The sequence below is a fragment of the Lynx rufus genome, unplaced genomic scaffold (assembly GCF_022079265.1).
Source record: "Lynx rufus isolate CCGP_SWC_20201006 ecotype Redwood Valley unplaced genomic scaffold, mLynRuf1.p SCAF_14, whole genome shotgun sequence".
Taxonomy (NCBI): domain Eukaryota; kingdom Metazoa; phylum Chordata; class Mammalia; order Carnivora; family Felidae; genus Lynx; species Lynx rufus.
In genome coordinates, this window is record NW_025814828.1 from 19,820,379 (window position 1) to 19,841,188 (window position 20,810).

The following is a 20,810-nucleotide window of genomic DNA, read 5'->3' on the forward strand; positions in this document are numbered from 1 at the left end:
TTAGAAACCTAGTGAAAACTAAACATGCCATTTGCCGAGACACACTGCTGTGTTTGACTAATTAGAGAAGAACTCCAAAAGGGCCATCTGTGGGCCTGGGGCCTTGCACCCACGACTGGCTTCCATCTCGGACACTCAGATGTTGGGCTGATACCAATCTGAAAGGGTTTCATATTAGCAATGGACAATCAGTAAATAGTTGCAGGCTTTTATTAAGCTCCTAGATTCAAAGAGTGAAAACCACAATGGAAAAAAAGTCAATAAAACCAACTATATTAAGAACTTCTGATGCTCAAAAGACACCTGAACTGAAAAGACAAGCCTCAAACTAGGAGAAGACATCTGCAAACATGTGACCAAAAACATTAGCATCTAGGAAAAAAATAAAGAACCCTTATAAATCATTAAGAAAGGAACAAATCAGTCATACAATAAATGGCCAAAAGACATGAGTAGGTGTTTCAAGAAGAAGAAACCAATAAACGTGAAAAGATGCTCAACCTCATTAGTGATCAAGGAAATGTACATTAAAACTACAATCAGAAATTCTGAGGAGTGCCTGGGTGGCTCAGTCAGCTAAGCGTCTGACTCCTGATTTCAGGTCAAGTCATGATCTCACGGTTCGGTTCATGAGTTCTAGCCTTGCGCCAGGCGCTGTGCTGACAGTGCAGCCTGTTTGGGATTCTCGGTCTCACGGTCTCTCTGCCCCTCCTGCACTCACTCTCTCTCAGAAATAAACAAACAATGGGCTAAATGGGAGATGGGTATCAAGAAGGGCACTTGTTGGGATGAGCACTGGGTGTTATATGTAAGTGATGAATCACTAAATTCTATCCCTGAAATCATTATTATGCTATACGTTAACGAACTTGGATTTAAATTTAAAAAAGGAAAAAAGAAATAAAATAAACAAACATTAAAAAAAAAGAAATTCTGAGATGATTTTGACATGCCGGATATCAAGGAAACCATCACAGACTACTTGGGGCTCATGTCAAAAACGCTCAAAGCCAACTTCTACTAGCCAGAGGGACGATTTGAATTTTAATAAGGAATAAGAATTACAAAACATTCAAATCAAAAATGTATAAAGCAATAAATTTATGATGATATTTAAAAAATTAACTGGTCACTGTATGTTAGCCAACTTGACAATAAATTATATTTAAAAAAAACCAACTAACTGGTGACCTTCTGAGGATGAGTGGGAACCAATTCATTATTTTGAAAATTGGAAACATAACAAAAAATGTTATGGAAGACAGGAAGCATTTGTCCTGTCTTTCCTATAACTGGGTAACTAAATGGCAGATGAGGGAAGTGGTTCTTTATTTAAATATTCCAGCTAATAAGTGAAAAATGACATGGCAGAGGTAGAATATAGCCATTTTCTAACCCCTGGTGAATCAAAGGGTCTCGGCATTGCTAACACCAAAATAGCAAAGCAAAAACTAGACTTATGTGCCTACGTAGACCTACAGCCTTGCCAACAGGTTCAAACACGAACCTCATCAAGCAATCATCTGGATCCAGCTGCCAATCTGCAGGAAATGCAGAGAAGACAGGTACATGGTCAACTGCACCTTATGTGTGACATCAGCAAAGCTTAAACCAATGGAAACTCTCTAGGTCCAATATGCCAAGTTCTTTTAAGTTTACTTATTTTAGACAGAGAGAGAGAGAGAGAGAGAGAGAGAGAAAGTGGGGGAGGGACACAGAGAGAGAGGGAGAGAGAATCCCAAGCAGGCTCTCAACTGTTAACATCAGGCAGAGCCTGATGTGGGGCTCAAACCCATGAACCGTGAGATCAGGACCTAAGCCAAAGTCATATGCTTAACCAACAAAGCCACTCAGGCACCCCCTGCCAGGTTCTTTTAATAGATACGTTGTAAGGAAAATAAAAAGGTGGAAGGGGAACTTGTAGATTTAAAGTGATTTAAAAAGAGGGGGGGGAAAAGACTTAAAAGGGTTTATATAAAGTCAGAAACACTAACAGGCAAAACTAAAGTGACAAGGTGATAAAACCACAAAGGAAGATAAGGAAGTTATTACTCTAAAAGGGTACTAGGTAATTTTGGATGGAGGGAGAGGACTGTAACTGGAGTGGGCTACATGGAGGGGGTTCTGGGGTGGTTGGTAAAGTTCTTTTTTTTGTTTGTTTGTTTTTACATGATGGTCACAAGGGTGTTTGCCTTATACTAACTCACTAAGCTGTAAGAAATGAATTGAGCACCTTGAATCTGGCGCCTTAGACCACTTGGCCATCCTGACATCCTATAAGAAATGAACTGAAAAGTTGTTGCAAGAACACACATTATTGGGGCAACCAGGGAAACCTGAATATGGACTGCATAACTAGGTAGTATTTATGTAAATATTTATGTACCTTTCCTCAGTGTGATAATGATATTGTGATTATATTAGTGAATGCTCATGTTATTTGGAAATACATGCTGAATTAGGCATGAGTGGCAAGTGCAATGATACCTACAGCCAACTCTCAAATAGTTCAGAAAAAGAAAATACAGGCATGTGTGAGTGCCTACACACATGCAAAGTAAGAGGCAAAGCAAATGTAGCAAAATGCTAATTGCTAAATCTAAACCAAGGGTAGAGTCATTGTATACTGTTTCTGCAAGTGTTCTGTAGTTTTCAAATTTTTTTAAATAAAATTGGAGAATAAAGCAACACACACACACACACACACACACACACACACACACCCCAGAGTGAAGAACTATTTTAAAGCTACCACAGTGGCAACCGCTTTGTAAGACTACTTGGTATCATCTAGTAAAATGGATGTGCAGACCCTATGAACCAAGAAAGCTCTGAATAAACCGTGACACATGTACAAAAATGTTCAGAGCTGTGTGTGCAACAATATACTGAAAATCACCAAACTAGTCATCAACATAGGTATTTTCCCCCAAAGGAATATTCTACAGCAATGAAAATGAATAAACTATAGCTATATATGGCCCGTATTAAGGGGACAAAACAAGTTACAAAAGAGTACATACAGTTAAGACTCCATCTAGATATACTCTTTATATTTATTTGTATGTATCTTTAATATCTTTATATTTTAAAGGCAAAAAACAGACAAGTTCAACTACAGTGTCTTATGAAAAACAGGGAATGAAAAACAAAATTCTGGAGAGTAGTTCGCTCTGGGGAGGCAGGGCAGGACATGGAGGGCATGGAGAACTTGGAAGACATGGGCAATTTCCTATCTCTTAAAAGGTAGATGGATGGTTGGTATATATGTGGTCATTATACTGTTGGATTTTAAACTCTGTGTGCATGTCTGTAAACAGAGTTTATTTATTTTTCCAAAGATTTTTTTTAAGGTAATCTCTATACCCAATGTGGTGCTTGAACTCACCACCCCGAGATCAAGAGTTGCATGCTCAAATGAGCCAGCCAGGTGTCCCTGTAAAGAGAGTTTAAAATCCAACAGATACTGTCTATCTCAAAAAAAAAAAAAAAAAGCCCAAAAACAAAAAACAACACCCTAGACCACACTAGGATGATAATATTATTTCTGGACACACCCGTCGTTTCTGCACAGTTCTGACAAAGAGTTTATTTTAGCTGAAGCAGATAAATTTCTCTTAACTGACCAAAGACAATGACAAAACTGAAAGACCACCTGATCTAAACTTTACTGGTCGAAGACCCAGTGCAAACACTTAGTATTAATTCCTAAAAGGCAAAAGGGATGTAAGAGAACAGAAAAATACCACAGACTTATTTAGGGTCTTTGAAGGTAAGACAGCTCCATGGCAAATAATATAATGGAGAACTGGGCCATCCATCATTAATACCACTGAAGATTGCAGGGCCCTGTTTGAAACACAATGTCCACAAATTTCTTTGACTAGTTGAGTACCACAAGCACATCAGATTCTGTCTCTATCTCTCTCTGCCCCTCCCCTGCTCTCACTGTGTTTCTCTCTCTCAAAAATAAAATAAAAACATAAAAAAAACCCCAAAAAGAATCACAAGCACGTACATTTGTGAGATCACCACAGGAATAACTAAGCACAACCATGCATAAGACTACATCTAATTGAGACTGCTAATTTCAAGCCTGACTTGAAAACCAATTTCCAAATAAGCTAAGGAATAAACAAACAAAAAACTCAATCATAAAGTGTGCCCCAGGTCCCTTCAAAGAGACAGTCCCTGAGCCCCAAAGGATTCCTCTTCCAGAGTAGCTTAAATCTTTGCTCTCAGCAATAAAACAAAAACGACCAAAAGCCACAAATCCAAGAAGGAGGGTGAAGAGCAATCAATGAAAAACAATGGCATTTCACTATCAAACAGTTCCCGAAATCTAAGTATATCAAATTTTGATTAGAGCCTTCTGTTCTTCATCTATAATTGGTGTTAAATGTTGAGTCAACATCAATTTTATTACCTTCTACTGAGAACAGACAACCATCAGGAAAATTAGGCTTTCAGAGTAAACAAATGCAAGAACATTACATTCTCAAGGACTCTGGAGAGGGCAAGGGCACAGAAGACCAGAGGTAAAAAGGCAGACCAGCCATGAGCTAATTACACATCTTTACTATCTCACTCCCCAAAGACTTGCATATAAATGTGAGTAGTGTTAACATCTAACGTTTTCAAATTACCATAAAATGCTGGCCTGTTTAACTTGCATTCTAGCCACAGTCCCGTTGTTTCTGCCCTGGGCTGGATTCTAGAGCAGAAAAAGCTCTTTCCAAGCTAGCGGCTCTGTGGGGATCCCCTCCTCGGCTTTCATATGCAGTGAGTCTGGGCTGCCAACGGGCACCTCAAGTGAGCACTCGGAGGCTCCCAGGAGACACGCCCCCCCCCCCACCCCGCAAATGGCTTCAGTTCACGTGTATCTGCGCTAACACCACAGTGACCACTTGGAACGGAGGATGAGTTTCATTTTCCACCTTTCTTTCTAGGGCTGTGTATAGCTTACCTGACATTCTATTTCCTTTCCCACATAAAACTCAGTGTGGACTTAAGGAATTCTTTAAACAGGAAAGCAAGCTTCCAAAAAAAATATCAGAGGAATGAAAACAAAACTAAGAGTGTTTATTCTTTAAAGGGAATTGCCAAACGGCACTTGATATTAATACAGAACTTCCTCGCCAAAGCTAGCTTGAACAGGCTCAATAGAGACTAATTCCTTTAGATACCACTAATACAAAAATAAGTCTTAAGATTTCATTGGAAGATGATTTATGTAAACAACGAGGAGGGCTTATAATTTATTCTATAATGTTACATCCAAGTTCCAGTTCAAAATTCTGGATTTCAATTTGGAGATAGTTCTTCATATTTTCAAAGAGTTTTTTTATTTGAGATGAGAGAAGTCAAAAAGAACATTCTTCAATCTATAATGTAGAAGGTATATTAACGTAAGAACCCTAGTTCTTCCTTCTTGCGCAATGCCTCCAAGTGCTTGGAGGAAACACCATGCTTTGTTCTATACCCGTTCTTCATTATCAGAGTAGAGTGTTCCAGCAAACATGGGCAACATTCAGTCAGCTATGTAGCTGCAAGAAGAGACAAAAGACGACACCTTACAATTACACAACCTCCTTCCTCTTCCGCTTATCCACCCATGAGTCAGCACAGAGAATTTGGTCTGTAGCTGGAGGCTGATCCCCACTACGCCACAGCTCATGCCCTGAACTGGGCCAAGAAGGCTAGGGGATGAAGGGATACAGTCCTGCTCAGGGAAAGGAGGGGGCCTAAAACAAGTGAAATAGCAAGAGGAGGAGCCTTGTTTGGTTAGTTGTTTTTGCCTGGGAGCACAGTATGTTCCCTTTGAATGCAGTTTTGATAAAACTTTCAGATAATACGCTACACTTTGAGCACATTATAAATATGATAGAGTGGAAATTATGATCTAAGACTGCAGTGGAATGCATTTTATGGTCACCACTTATTCAGCCCTGCTGATAATAGCCGGATGCACGGAGATTTTTATTGCTCTCTGACAGAGGCCACCAAAAGAGAATCTGAGCTAGAAGCAAAAGGAAAACAAACAGTAGAAGCAAGAGCAGGCACCAAGGTTATCAAGAATTTTACAAAACCCTAGAAAACCATATATTTACACCAAAAGGAAGATAATGAAAAAGATCTTTCTCACCTTTTGAAAGTTCTCCTTCCACAAATCTTCTACGACTATGTATCCTCGTAAACCCCAGTCATATAATTTCTCCCCACTGACCTTGAAACAAAATATAAAAGATCCATTGCTATTCCATACATGACTGGTTAGAACCAGAATCTTCCATTTTCCTTTTTACTCTTTTCAAAACAGCTGTATTTAAGCATATGACGACCCCAGAAATCTTTGGACATACACATTAAAACTGTGCAACATAAGCAAATAAAACGAGTAAGAATTGTAGCATAAGAAGAAAACATAGTTTGGTTGTGCAGTTATTGTTTAAAATAATTTGCCATAAATTACAGGTGTATAAGGACAAAAATGTAGGAGGTCAGCTGCTGGTATATGAAATTCCTAAAAGTGAGACACAGAAAGAAGGCTTCTGCCTATCTCATCTAGTGCATCATGGCCAACCAAGTCACAATGGCCCAGCTGAAAATCACTCATTCATTGTAGGGGCTGAGGTAAAAAATAGGTGAGCCCAAAGAAGATGTTCGTAGTTCTTCCAGGTCGCCTAAAACAAAAGGCTTCAAGTTTCTATAGGGATTTTGCCTCTTGATCCAAGATCCCTTCTACAACATCCTGAGAGGTAGGTCCCAGGGTCAGAAAATACTTTGGGGCCAAGGAACTCACTACTTAATATGATATTGTAATAGCATGGCACCACACTATCAGCGTGGAGTTCGACGTGGGGTTTGAACTCATGAACTGTGAGATCATGACCTGGGCCGAAACCGAGAGTCAGACACTCAAATGACTGAGACACTCAGATGCCCCTAGTATTGAGTTTTCTTTTTTGTTTTTAAATGTTTTTATTTATTTTTGAGAGACAGAGAGAGAGCATGAGCAGGGGAGGGGCAGAGAGAGAGAGAGGGAGACACAGAATCCGAAGCAGGCTCCAGGCTCTGAGCTGTCAGCACAGAGCCCGATGCGGGGCTCAAACCCACAAACCGTGAGATTATGACCTGAGCCTAAGTCAGAGGCTTAACCAACTGAGCCACCCAGGTGCCCCTAGTATTGAGTTTTCTTTAAAAAATGCTTCTAGTGGGGCACCTGGCTGGCTCAGTCAGTAGAAGGTATGACTCTTGACCTCAGGGTTGTGAGTTCGAGCCCTATGTGGGGTGTGGAGCCTACTTAAAAAATATGCTTCTAGGAATTTGCATTCATTGGTCCTATATATGACATATGATGTTGATTACTCTTCCACGTGAAATTTCTTCTTCAAATTTCTGAAAGCAGTTATTATTCTCTTTCTAATTGTTATAATCATTGATCTACGTATAGCATTTTAGTTTACAAGGTACTTTCACGTGAATTATCTCTATTCTAAATAATAACCCTGTGCAGTAAATAGGCAAAGATTTTAAGGAAATATTCAGAGGTCAAGTGACTTGTCTAACTAAGGTCACAGTGTTAGTAAATCCAGTGGTTTTACTAGCTAGTTTCTTATAACTTAGAGTCTTCTAGTTCTTCTAACTGTTCTTAAAATATATGATACTCTCAGACCCATCGAGCATTTACCATGTATATAACACAATTCTTGGTGTTTTAAATTTCTGAGAGGAAAACAAGATTTGCCATTTAAAAAGGGTTTTATTACAGTACTTCTACCCAAATGCTACTGAACAAAAAACGTGAGCAATTAAGTGGCTGGTCCAAGGTCAGGGTATTCATACACAAACTTTAAACTGTGAAAGCGGAATTAAATGACATTAAAACAGTTACAGAAGATCTCTTTCAATCACTGGTGTCTCTTTTTGTTTTATTATAGCCAAATATAAGTACAATTTACCATTTTAACCATTAAAAACCATCACTATTATCCATTTCCAGAACTTTCTCATCACCTCAAACAGATCATTAATGTTTTATATCTAGTGAAAATAAAGTCAATGGTTTTGTTCTGGCTTACTCTAAGCACAAAATAAAAGACAAAACTCCTTCCCACTGACTTTAAAAATAAATTAGAATACAACTCATATTTTCATTCCACTCTCTTGGCTGTGAATACAAAAGATCTTTTGCAACATATGCTGTGGCACCTAAGATAAAAAAGGCCTCTACTCAGGGGGAAGCCACATATGCTTCTCAACCAGCAGCCAAGCCTACTGTCCAGACCCTATCCATTTACTGTAGAAACCACAAGAGACTGAGATGATGTATGATTGTTTTTGTGACACAGGGCAGGCAGACATAATTCACTGTTCCTGAGCTGGAGCTGAAGCAGGCAGAGGGATGTTAACTGTCTGCCTCCAGGACTGCCATAAACAATGTCAAGCCCATGCTGTAACGATCTTACTGGGGGCACTTGGGTGGTGCAGGTCATGATCTCACAGTTCATGAGTTCAAGCCCCACATCGAGCTTGTTGCTGTCAGCACAGAGCCTGCTTTGGATCCTCTGTACCCCTCTCTCTGCCCCTCCCCGACGTGCACTCTCTCAAAAATAAAAACATTAAAAAAAAGAGAGATCTTATTGGCATCTGCTCCTAAAGCCACCAGTTTCTCATAGCCGGAGGCACTGGCCTCCCACCTACAATTGCAGCACAATCCAGGAATCCAGACTCAGTCCTGTCATGAAGCCTACTCCAGGACCTCAACGTCAGATCAGTCTGGCTCAGAGCCCCGAGAGCCCAAATGTAATGACCGTACTGCTGCTCCTCCTGGGACTAAGTCTCCACGTGATAGGGCACCTCTAGCAACTGGGTTCCCGTCTCCATATGCTGTCGAGGAGTTGAAAACCTACAGCCTGTCTTGTTCTTTCCAGTTTTCCAAGAGACTCTATGTCTAGAGTTCCACTAAGTCCAGACACTACCACCCTGAGGAAGTCCAGTCTACATCGGTGGTTCTCAAACATCTCGGACATTCAAATCCCCTGGAGGGCTTGCTAAGACACAGGTGGCTGGCCCTAACACTCAGAGTGTCTGAGTCAGTCTGTCAGGGTTGGGGCCAAGAATGTACATTTTTTTTTTAAGTTTATTTTGGAGAGAGAGAGAGAGCAAGTGTGGAAGGTGCAGAGAGAGAGGGAGACCGAGGATCCGAAGCAGGCACCATGCTGATAGCACAGAGCCCGATGCAGGGCCTGAACTCACAAACCATGAGATCATGACCTGACCCAAAGATGGACGTTTAACCAACTGGGCCACCCAGGTGCCCTGGGAATGTGTATTTCTAACGAGCCAGGTGATCCTGATGCTGATGGTCTAGGAATCACACTTTGCGAGTGGCTAGCCTAGCTGTTATAGACTGAATTGTGTCCCTGAAAATTCATGCTGAAGTCCTAACCCACAATGTGACTGTATGTGGAGACAGGGCCTGTAATTAAGGTTAAATGAGGTAATAAGAGTAGGGCTCTAATCCAATATGAATGGTGTTATTATAAGACACATTATAAGACACACTGTGAAATGGTGGCCATCTGCAAGCCAAGGAGAGAGGATCTAGGAGAAGCCAATCCTACCAACACCTTGATCTTGGACTTCCAGCCTCCAGAACAGTGAGAAAATAAATTTCTGTTGTTCATGCCCCTCAGTCTATGGTATGTTGTTACGGGACCTTGAGAAGACTAAAACGTAGCTTTACCCATCTCGCCTGCCACTCTGTTCTCCTACTTGACAGGATGCCACCAAGCTGAGGCCTGAAGGGAAAGAAAGAAGCAGCCAACTGAGGGCCCCGGGAAGGGCACTCCCAGCAGAAGGGACTGCCTTGCTTGAAGCCTCCAGCAAGGCAAGGGAGGCTGGCACCAGGACCAGGAAGAGGGTGCGGGGGGCCAGAGCACAGGCTTATGCCTGTAGCTCCAAGGAGGATAGGCTGTGACCAGACACATCCAAATGGAGAATGACCCATAACTATCAGCTTTGGAGTCTGAGTCTTTAGACTTCCATGTAACTATGCCAAGAAAAGTTATCCTCATTTTCTTTGACTAATATTCAAATGAGTGTGCATTCTCTGAACACTGACGTGATTGGAAGGAGGGCCAGAACTGAGGCATGTAGTGGAGAAAAACATTTAAATTGGTGGTAGTTCATCTATGTGTGCAAAGAAATTTTAGCCTACTGCTATAAAAGCTGCAAAATAAGAAAATTAAGCAATAAACCCAAACAGACATAAGCAAGAATAAAGCACACCCCAGCTTACTGGGCCTACTTACCTGGACAAACACGATGGCTTGTTGTGGATAATAAAGAGAGGCAGCTAATCCCATGAACCCAGGGGGATACACCAACTTCTTTATTTTTGAACCTATTAAATAAAAAGTTGTAGATACCATCAGACGAGTCATTATCCTTACCATCACAATTTGCCCTGGATATCTAACACTGAATATGACTTCTTTTCTTTGGTCCTACATTAACAGAGAATGTGCCCCAAAATGTCATATGCACTGGAGAGAACCACACATTTTCATAGCTCTACTGAGATAATAATTCACACAACTCACCCATTTAAAGTGTATATTCAATGGCTTCTGATGTATTCACAGAGGTGTGCAGCCCATCACTACAATCAATTCTAGAATATTTTCATCACCCCCAAAATAAACCCCATATCCATTAGCAGTCACTCTCCATATTCCCCCATTATCCCCATCCCTAGGGAAGCACTAATGTACTTTCTGTCTCTACATGTTTGCTTACTCTGGACATTTCACATAAATGCAGCTATAATATGTGGTCCTCTGTGAATGGCTTCCTTCATCTGCACAATGTTTTCAAGAAAACCACCGCTTCTAAGGAAGGAGAAACAAAGACTGATCTGAAAAGCAGCACACAGCACTTTGGTTTCTAAGGTTTATGTTCTTTTACAGTAAACTGGCTTCCTATTAAGTACCGAACACAAGTACTGCCTTCCTCTTCTTTCTAATGCTCCATGAAAGTAACAGTAAAAGAATAAAATACAGATAATAAATCCACAACAAAAAGGAAATGTGTGGAGGGGCCACTGGGAGATAAGAAGTGTCATCTAATTTTCCAGAAATGGTGGGTGAACAGAAGCAAGAGGACACAAGGCTGTGAAGTCCTGAGGAAGCGCTGCAGTGAAGGGAACAGAGTGTCCCCTGCAGCCCAGACATGGCAGGTCCTGTGAAGGATGGAGAAGGCAGCCAAGCATCAAGATGCGGGGGTGGGGGATCGGGAGAGATGGGGCAGGGAGATGGGGGGATTTCGGATGGACACAAAGGCGAGTCCTGTGCACAGCCTAGGTGACTCTCTCCTTCCTCTGTGCCATCTTAGTGCAAAAGTGCCTGTGGCCAGTCTAACCAGGCAGACTTTCACAAAGGTGGAGAAGTATCTCTAAAGGAATGCCATGAGTTTCCTGCTGAGAACAAAGATAGCTCGTGTGCGTGCACATGACAGTTTGTGCCCAAGAGTAGAGCCCTCCTCATGTGGGCCCTGGGTGGAGGCACCCTCCATAGAGAGGCAATTCCCTTCCAGCTCACCCTGAGGTAGAACTTCCTGGCCAGCAAGCCTCATCTATACACTAAAAGTTCTTGTTTTTATTTTTTACATTTTTAAAAATTTATTTTTGGAAGAGAGAGCGAGTGAGCACAAGTTGGGGAGGGGCAGAGAGAGAGGAAGACACAGAATCCAAAGCAGGCTCCAGGCTCCGAGCTGTCAGCACAGAGCCCGATGTGGGGCTTGAACTCACAAACCGCGAGATCATGACCTGAGCTGAAGTTGGACACTTAACCAACTGAGCCACCCAGGTACCCCTACACTAAAAGTTCTTAATAGCATTTCAATCACCTTGCTCTTAAACATGACTGTACAACCAAGGACCACCAGTCATTTGAGGAAAGCCTGCAACATAAAAGAGGAGATCAAGACAAGCAAGAAGGGGGAAAAAATGACCTGGTAGGAAACAAAAGAACTTAAAAACCAAGCTAAACGTGTTATTAAGTATCACTGAATGAATTTGATAAATTCAACAAGCTACTCCATTAAAAGAAAAAAGACTTCTATGAAAAAGGAACATTCAGAGAACAAGAAAGAAGTACTTGGAAATGACAAAAGTAAAAAAAAAATCAAAAGGAGTAAAATAAAACAATAAGATAATAAAAGAGATATTTAGGGTTGTTTAAACAGCTCCACTGCTAATTAATGAGTTCAGGGAGGAAAAAGAATAAGAGTAAAGAGAAACTAATTTTCAGACTTGCAAGGATTTGGAAAGTTTCCCTCCAACAAGGGCTTTTTTGAAAGTGACTTGACCACGTAGTTCAACAACATGGCAAAGAAAACCAAGGAGAAGATGACATGGAACCCAAAAAAAGGGGGTCAAATCAAGAAAGCAGGAAGCCACGTCCCAAGACCACAGCTGTGTTGAGCTTCAGTCCAGACTGCAAGAGGATGTATGAGAGAGGTCTTCAACTACCTCCATTTTGACCTTAGTCTGCACTTGCCTTTTTTTTTAAGATTTTGCTTTAAAGTTATCTCTACACCCAACTTGGGGCTTGAACTACAACCCTGAGATTAAGAGTCACATGCTCTACCAATGGAGCCAGCCAGGTGACCCTCAGCCTGCACTTTCTAATTGATTAAATTCCTCTTTCCAGCTTATCTCTTAATTCAGGCAAAAGACTCTGAGCAAAGCATCCTCTGATGGGAATATGGAAGCTACCCCCTTAAGCAATACGGACCCCCCTGAGCCAGCAAGACCCCATGTGACTGACCGCAAGACACCACCTTGACCCTTACTGACTACCTGCACTTATCCACCGACCTTTGCTCCACATTTCCCTTACATAAACCTGGAAGCATTTTCAGCACTTTGGAGACAGTGTCTGAGACACTAGTCTGCTATCTTTCCGGTGTCAGCCTCACTTAAATAAATTCCTTTGTTTCACCACCGCTCATCTCTCTGCCTATGGATTTTGTCAGTGGAGAGTAACTGAACCTGGTGTGTTTATGACCCCTGAAGACAGGCACTCTTGCACCCTTGCGTCCCAGCTACGCGTAGAGCCCTGGGAAAAGGGGAACGGGCAGAATAGAAGCAGCATGCAGAACCGAGAGAAACCTGAGAATGAGGTTAAGAAAACTAGTGGAGAGTGAAACAGGAGAATTCTCTAGAAATGAACTTGGACCTAGAAAGTCTCTGCTGAGAGGCACAGGGTTTTTGACATGGGCCACGGATAGATGCAAGCACAATGTATGTTACTGACACTTATGCAGTAAGAATAATCTAAGTGTTGCTTATTGGTTTGAAACTTTAATTTTTTTTTACGTTTATTTATTACTGAGAGAGAGACACAGAGCATGAGCAGGGGAGGGACAGAGAGAGGGGGGGAGACACAGAATCCAAAGCAGGCTCCGGGCTCTGAGCTGTCAGCACAGAGCCCCCAACGCGGGGCTCGAACTCACAAACTGCCAGATCATAACCTGAGCTGAAGTTGGTTGCCCAACCAACTAAGCCACCCAGGCGCCCCTATTGGTTTGAAACTTTAAAAAGACATGTCTCGGGGCGCCTGGGTGGCGCAGTCGGTTAAGCGTCCGACTTCAGCCAGGTCACGATCTCGCGGTCCGGGAGTTCGAGCCCCGCGTCGGGCTCTGGGCTGATGGCTCGGAGCCTGGAGCCTGTTTCTGATTCTGTGTCTCCCTCTCTCTCTGCCCCTCCCCCGTTCATGCTCTGTCTCTCTCTGTCCCAAAAATAAATAAACGTTGAAAAAAAAAAAAAATTTAAAAAGACATGTCTCCAAAGATGGAACTAGGGTCACAGGAGACAAATGTTATTAATATAGACTCTTCTTGGATTGAAAGGACATAATAACTCTAGAAGAGAAAATGCTGTTATATCCCTGGTGTCCCACCTGTAAGCTCGAAGCTTTAAGTTCCTGAGCAGCTCACACAAATGGGGACCAGGTGAAGGGCAGCAAACCTGACATCCAGCCATTTTTCGGTCATCTAGGGAAAACTGGCACGTGGCAGCTCTTGAACCTCTAGCTCCTGATGGGAACCCACAATGAGCTGAGGGCCCCAGAAGTTCATGAAGGAAGCACGATCCCCTGCCTCTGCCCTCGTCTCCGTGCCCAGAGCTCCCAGGAGGCCAGTGGTGTGAGCTGTAACTATCAGCACTACCAGGGGAAAAGCAATGGCTGCCAAAGCCGAGGGTGCAGGGAGGAGCCACAGAAGGCAATGACAGTGGGCAATGACTGCCTGCCACCCGTGAGTGACCAGGCCAAGCCCACTTCCTCTGAATGATCAACCACTCACCTCTCTTCCGAGAGAGGTGCCTCTTGTCGCCGCCAGCCACGGCCATCCTCATCAGCTGAGGAGGACTACCTTAGCAGTTATGCTCAAGAAATCCTATGATATGACCCAGCAGTCCCTCTTCTGGGTATACACCTGAAGGAAATGAAATCAGGAGCCCAAAGAGGTATCTGGGCTCCCATGTTCACTGCAGCATTAGTCACAACAGCCAAGATGTGGAAACAATGTGTCAATGGAGGAGTAGGTAAAGAAACTGTGGTAACCATACGAATGGAATATTATTCAGCTTTAAAAAAAGAGACCCTGTCATTTGCAACAACATGGATGAACCTGGATGACATTATACTATGTGAAATAAACCAAAAAGAGAAAGAACAAAAACTGCATGATCTCACTGATATATGGAATCTTAAAATGTCAAATGCAGGGGCACCTGGGTGGCTCAGTTGGTTGAGCGTCCGACATCAGCTCAGGTCATGATCTCACAGTTTGTGAGCTTGAGCCCCACATGGGGCTTGCCGCTGTCAGCAAAAAGCCTGCTTCAGATCCTACGTTCCCCTCTCTGCTTGTCCCTCCCCGGTTCACACCCTCACTCTTAAAAATACATAAAACATTAAAAAAAATTTTTTTAAGTCAAATGCATCGAAGCAGACAGCAGAAGGGCGGCTACTAGGAGCAGAAAGGTGGAGGAAATGGGGAGATGTTGGTCACAGGGTACAAAGTTGCAGTTACGTAGAAAGAATAAGTCTAAAGAGTAATGTACAGCATAATGACTATAGTTAATAATATTGAACCTTGGAAATTAACTAACAGAGATTACAGGTGCTTTCATCTCAAGAAAAGGTAATTATGACAGAAGATATATTAATTAGCCTGAATGGAGTAATCATTTCACCATGTAAATTTATCAAAATGTCATGTTGTACACCTTGAACGTATATAATTTTTATCAAAAAATAAAATTTTTAAAGAGACAAAAAAAGAAAAGAAAAGAAAAGAAAACAAAAGAAAAGAAAAGAAAAGAAAAGAAAAGAAAAGAAAAGAAAAGAAATCCCACCAGGAGGGCTCTTCTGGGCCCACCCTGCTGCTGCCAGAATAGGGGACCATCTACCCGAGGGGCCCCAAACCACCGACCATCCACTAAACATACCTACCATCCCGCTCATCTTACTGAGTGACCACCTGATGCTGCTCACATCAGGCCCTTCTACCCCAGCACCCTGAGGAAAAGGCCCATTGTTGAGTACATGTGTGGGAATGTGTACGTGCACATGTACTTTTCTGAAAAAGAATTAGGGTGTTACATTATGTTAAACCTACTGAGCCCTCCCAGGAGAAGGAAAAGGAGAGAAGAACAAATAAACCAGCAAGCAAAAACAAAGGAATAGAACCCGCAGCAGTGGGTGCCCTTATGCTGCTGTTGTGCCCAGGAGAGTGTAGTCCGCAGTTCTCCTCGGGATGGTCATCCCAGTGGATGTGCAGGGGGATAAACGCTAGGGAGCACAGCAACACGCCCGGCGGAGGAGGCTTTATTTAGGGCCATGCTCTAACCATGCGGGGGGCGGGGGACTAATCTCACTTGATTCCACATTCCTGACTCCCTAACAGTAGCCAAGATTCCAGAACCCTGGCCTTGGGATCTTCATAATTTCCAAACACTGTCTAAATAAGACAGGAATGCTTTTTTGGACAGCTTTACAAAAAGGAGGGGAAAGAAGTTTGGGGGAAAAAAATTGGTTCAACTCTTTTTCAAGTCGATTAGTAAAAATGAACTCTAACTTTAGTTCTTACATATTCTGCACAAGATGGGAGGAAGGCATGGAAACTACAACAGGACTTCATTCCACAGGTTGTCTCTAGATTCTAAAATAACAGTCAAGGCATGTACAGAAAAACTTTTTAAATGGTTCTTTTTTCTTTAAGTGAGCTCCATGTCCAGCGCAGACCCAACATGGGGCTTGAACTCAGGACTGTGAGATCAAGACCTGAGCTGAGATCAAGATTTGGACACTTAACCGACTGAGCCGCCCAGATACCCCCAGAAAAGCTTTTTAAAATAGGAGGAATGGGTACCAAAGCAGGCACTGTAGTTAATCTTTTATGAGGGTCTGATCATAGGGTTCATAAACTCTCTATTTTGGAAATTCTGTAAAGTCTGAATTTTATAGTCAGTGAAACTTCAGTAGTTTATAACACATTCATCTCATTATAGTGAAGTACCTTATCATCCTTTATTTCCTATAAATGTTTTGCAATCCAGCAGTATGGTGTAGCGATATATTTCAGTTGACATTCGTTAGCTTTTATTTTTTTTTTTTAATTTTTTTTTTCAACGTTTTTATTTATTTTTGGGACAGAGAGAGACAGAGCATGAACGGGGGAGGGGCAGACAGAGAGGGAGACACAGAATCGGAAACAGGCTCCAGGCTCCGAGCCATCAGCCCAGAGCCTGACGCGGGGCTCAAACTCACGGACCGCGAGATCGTGACCTGGCTGAAGTCGGACGCTTAACCGACTGCGCCACCCAGGCGCCCCAACATTCGTTAGCTTTTAAATGTTTTTAAAGTTTTAAAACTTTTAATAGCATCACTGATAACCAAAACTATGATACATCAAGAAATTAACAAAATCACTGTTATATTTATACTGTGATTAATACCCATACCCAATAGTGAAATAAACAGAAACAGTTTCTCAGGTGTGACAGACTTCAGTTAACAAAAATTCACTCTTTGTGTAGCAAAGAAAGACAGTAATCTGATCAAGAAAATGTGCCTATAAGGGTGCCTGGGCGGCTCAGTCAGTTGAGCAGCTGACTTTGGCTCAGGTCATAATCTCACAGTTCATGGGTTCCAGCCCCGGGTTGGGCTCTGTGCTGACAGCTCAGAACCTGGATCCTGCTTCCAATTCTGTGTCTCCCTCTCTCTCTGCCCCTCTCCTGCTCACATTCTCTCTCTCTCTCTCTCTCTCTCAAAATTAAACATTAAAAAAATAAAAAGAATAAAAAGAAAATGTGCCTATAAAGGATAATGATATTCTTTTTTTAACCAAGAGTATATAATTTCTTCCATTTCATATTTTTATAATTTCCATATATGCTTAAAATCAAATATACTGGAGAAAATAACCATATCAATTATATATATATATTCAGGAACCAACTGAATTTTAAATTTACATATATATATATATATATATATATATATATATATATATTTCAGGAACCAACTCATTATTCTGACAACTGGCAAATGAAAAGAAAGAACCAAATGCCTCTTATCTATCCCTTATGAGCTGTTTAAAAAACACACACACAAAATTGCACCTACCTCTAGCCAAAAGAAGTCCAAGAATGCCAGCAAAACCAATAACACCAAGTCTTGGAAAAAATCCAGGAGGTGCATTTTGGAGATATTCATAGCTGTCTACAATAGAATCAGACCAGGAAACAGTTCCATAAATTGCCCATTAAAAAACAAAAAAATCTTACATATAACTAGTATATATAGTATCAAATGCTTCTCAAATAATGTGTTCTTTGCTTTATTTTAATATGCTTTTTTTTCAACACATTCTTTTTATGTGATATATAAACGTGATTTACTATTCACATGGCAAGTATTCAATTTTCAAACACTTCTGGTCTGATGACCTACTGACAATAAAGAAATGTCCAATTACCTTCATATCCCTGGATGTAACAGATTTGAATCAACTATTCACAAGGGAAGAAATACTAATACAGGGATTCCTTGTTGTCCAAACACAGAAACAGAATAGACTTGGACAGATCTGTCGCTATCTTGAAGCTTTGCTTCAAGTTCTCTAAAAGTCAGGAACCAAACACATGAGACTCTCAGGGACTAATGTCTCCTTTGCTATGTGAATTCATTATCTGAACTCAAGTATAGAATACATTTGGACAATGAAGGAAACTTGTAGTGCAAGTATACGTGGGAAATAGTCAATGGTGATAGAAGAAACGAACACAAATAAATGCAATATGTGAGCCTGTGTGTCAGGCCTCAACACGCCTTATGGCTTCATTTGAAATGATGCTTCCTCTCCTGTCCACTGAGCCAGTCTCACCAAATAAGAGCCATCTGTATTCCTAACCTCCTCAGAAAAGCCTTTCCTATTATACTTATCAGACCACGCCTCTCTCTCTCCTCTGATATCCCATCATAGTTTTTCTCTGTACCATCATCATTTGGTACGTAATCCTACGGCACCTTGTGTTTAATTATTCAGGGCTGTGTTTTAGGTCTCCTCAAGGAGAACGTATGCTACTGAATGGTGGATCGCTTAGACTTCTATGTTATATTCCCTCAGTCCTAATAGTGGATGTTCATCCCAGAGATATTTACTAAAAGCACTGCTACGTGTTGATGGATACTGAATTAGCAAATGGGTTTCAGAGAGGCTGTAACTTAAAAAGCCTTCATGTCTCTCTCTCAACCCCATCTAGAGCATTCCCTATCTGCTTCCAGTTTCCGGGACATGGAACACTGAGTCACTCCTCCAAGCCTTGATCATGCTGTGCCCTCTGTGCAGAATGCTACCCAAGTTCCACCCGCACATCTTGGTGTGGCTAACTCTATTCCAAGATTCATCTCAGAAATTCTTCCCTGACTCTTCCCATCCCTCCAATCTCTACCAAACTAGTCTCCTTCCTCTGCCCCTTCAACAGTGCTCTGTGACTGTCTCTGTATTTGTGCCAGTGGTGAGTAATTGATGATATGTGCCTCAGTGGCTGTGACCACTGTCTTAATTGGCCGTGATCTTCAATGCCTGCTGTGATGGTGACTTAGTAAATGTACACGGAACTGAACTAACCAGAATACTTGGTAATTTTCTCCCCCGAAAAAGAGCAGATACATGCCAGTTTTCCATTTCCTAGGTTATTTGGGAAATGCAGTGATCATTTTAAATACTACTCTACGGCTTGTGCTATTTGCATGGATTCCTGTCTGGCCTTTTATTTATTTTGCCTTTAACCTAGTTTTCACTTTCCATCTTTTTGTCTGGGTCATCTGAAGCAATGTTCTACTCCCCCTCCCTTTTTTTTTTTTTTTTTTTTTTGCCTACCAGCACGGAGTTTTCAATTTGAGATGTGCACACGGAGCAGTTGATAGAAGGGCACCCAGATGGCCTTGGTGAGCTGAGGTGAAGTGGGTAAATCACAAAGAAATGGAAAAGGAGATAAGCTAAGAGACTGCAGTGAAGCCACAGCCCAGCTTCTGGTAACATGTCTTGGCTGCGACTGCCGGGAAATGGACAGATCGCCTTGGCAGACGACAACACAACTCATAATGGAATGTTTCTTCTGAAGAGCTTTTGTAGTAACCAGTCCAAGAGAAGGAAAACAAGACTTACACTGCCAATAATGCCTACTGCTATGAGTCACTGGGAAGTGACAGGTAACAATGGAAAGATCTCCTCAATCACAGGAGTTCTTTAGTTTCTTCAGATTAAAAATGAAGATAAGAAAAGCACACAACTGTTAGGGTTATGAGGATTATACATTAATATTTTAAAGCACTTAGACTAGTTCCTGGCATGTAATAAAAACTAAATAAGTGTTTATAAAATTAATAAAATTAAGATGTCACTCATACATGATATTATTCATGGATGTTAGTAATCACATATCAGCACATCAACACTCTACAATGATCCTCTCAAGGAAATAAACCATATTCGTGCTTGTTTTATTCAGTCATAGAAACAAACACTTGTAAAAACATGAGTTTTTCTTTGCTGAGATGCCCAGTAAGGAGAATGAAATAAGATCAATGTCTATTAATTCACTGGTTTCTGATGGACACTAGTCAGAATATAGACTATGAACCTAGTTTATAAGTGTATGGCATAAGCTGATGTGAAAAACAATCAAGGACCATAAAAACCCAATGAAAAAATATAAGAACACTACTTATGCAATAAGGCCTTCCCTAGGCACACCAGTCTAGTTCCTTCTTGCCTCTAAAGTTCTGTAACATGTATTAACAGCCATACACATGAGCTAACCTGATTCTGAAAACCTACTGATGAGTCAGTGTGGGTTAGTGTGAGTTAGGGCATTGCACTTGGAAACAGATGTAAAGAAAAAGTAAAATCCAGTGTATCTGAACTTGTTAGCCCAACGATCCTTGAAGAGATCCTGAAGAGACTTCCCAAATGTTTATGGGACACTAGTTCTCCGAAATCTGATGAAAACAATAGATCTTCTTTCCAGAAAAATCCACATAGCTCTAACATTCTGCATACAACTTTAAGGAATTCCAGATCTCTTGGAGCCCATCCATTGGATCCCAGTTAAAAAGTCCAATGTTAATGAAGAAACTGATTATGCCTAATTAAAAATCTACTTACCTAACCCCCACTGAACCAAGCTCTGCATCTTGGGTTTAGTTTGTGAGTACATTTCCTAAAGAGGTGAA

The 20,810-nt window shown here is 41.5% G+C and overlaps 1 protein-coding gene across 2 annotated transcripts in view; it reads right to left on the reverse strand.

The window, feature by feature from the left end:
- The window catches only part of APOO (apolipoprotein O), a 57,098-nt gene that overhangs the window by 9,370 nt on the left and 26,918 nt on the right, over positions 1 to 20,810 (reverse strand). The window contains exons 4-8 of one of the 2 annotated variants that reach the window (XM_047076012.1): positions 20,743 to 20,797; positions 17,697 to 17,792; positions 10,317 to 10,408; positions 6,146 to 6,226; positions 5,062 to 5,546 (exon numbers count right to left, since the gene is read on the reverse strand). In XM_047076012.1, coding sequence (XP_046931968.1) covers positions 5,535 to 5,546; positions 6,146 to 6,226; positions 10,317 to 10,408; positions 17,697 to 17,792; positions 20,743 to 20,797 — 336 coding nt within the window. In that variant the 3' untranslated portion in view covers positions 5,062 to 5,534. Of the gene's footprint in view, positions 1 to 5,061; positions 5,547 to 6,145; positions 6,227 to 10,316; positions 10,409 to 17,696; positions 17,793 to 20,742; positions 20,798 to 20,810 lie in introns of those variants that run through there. The other variant, XM_047076011.1, reaches the window with a different exon arrangement.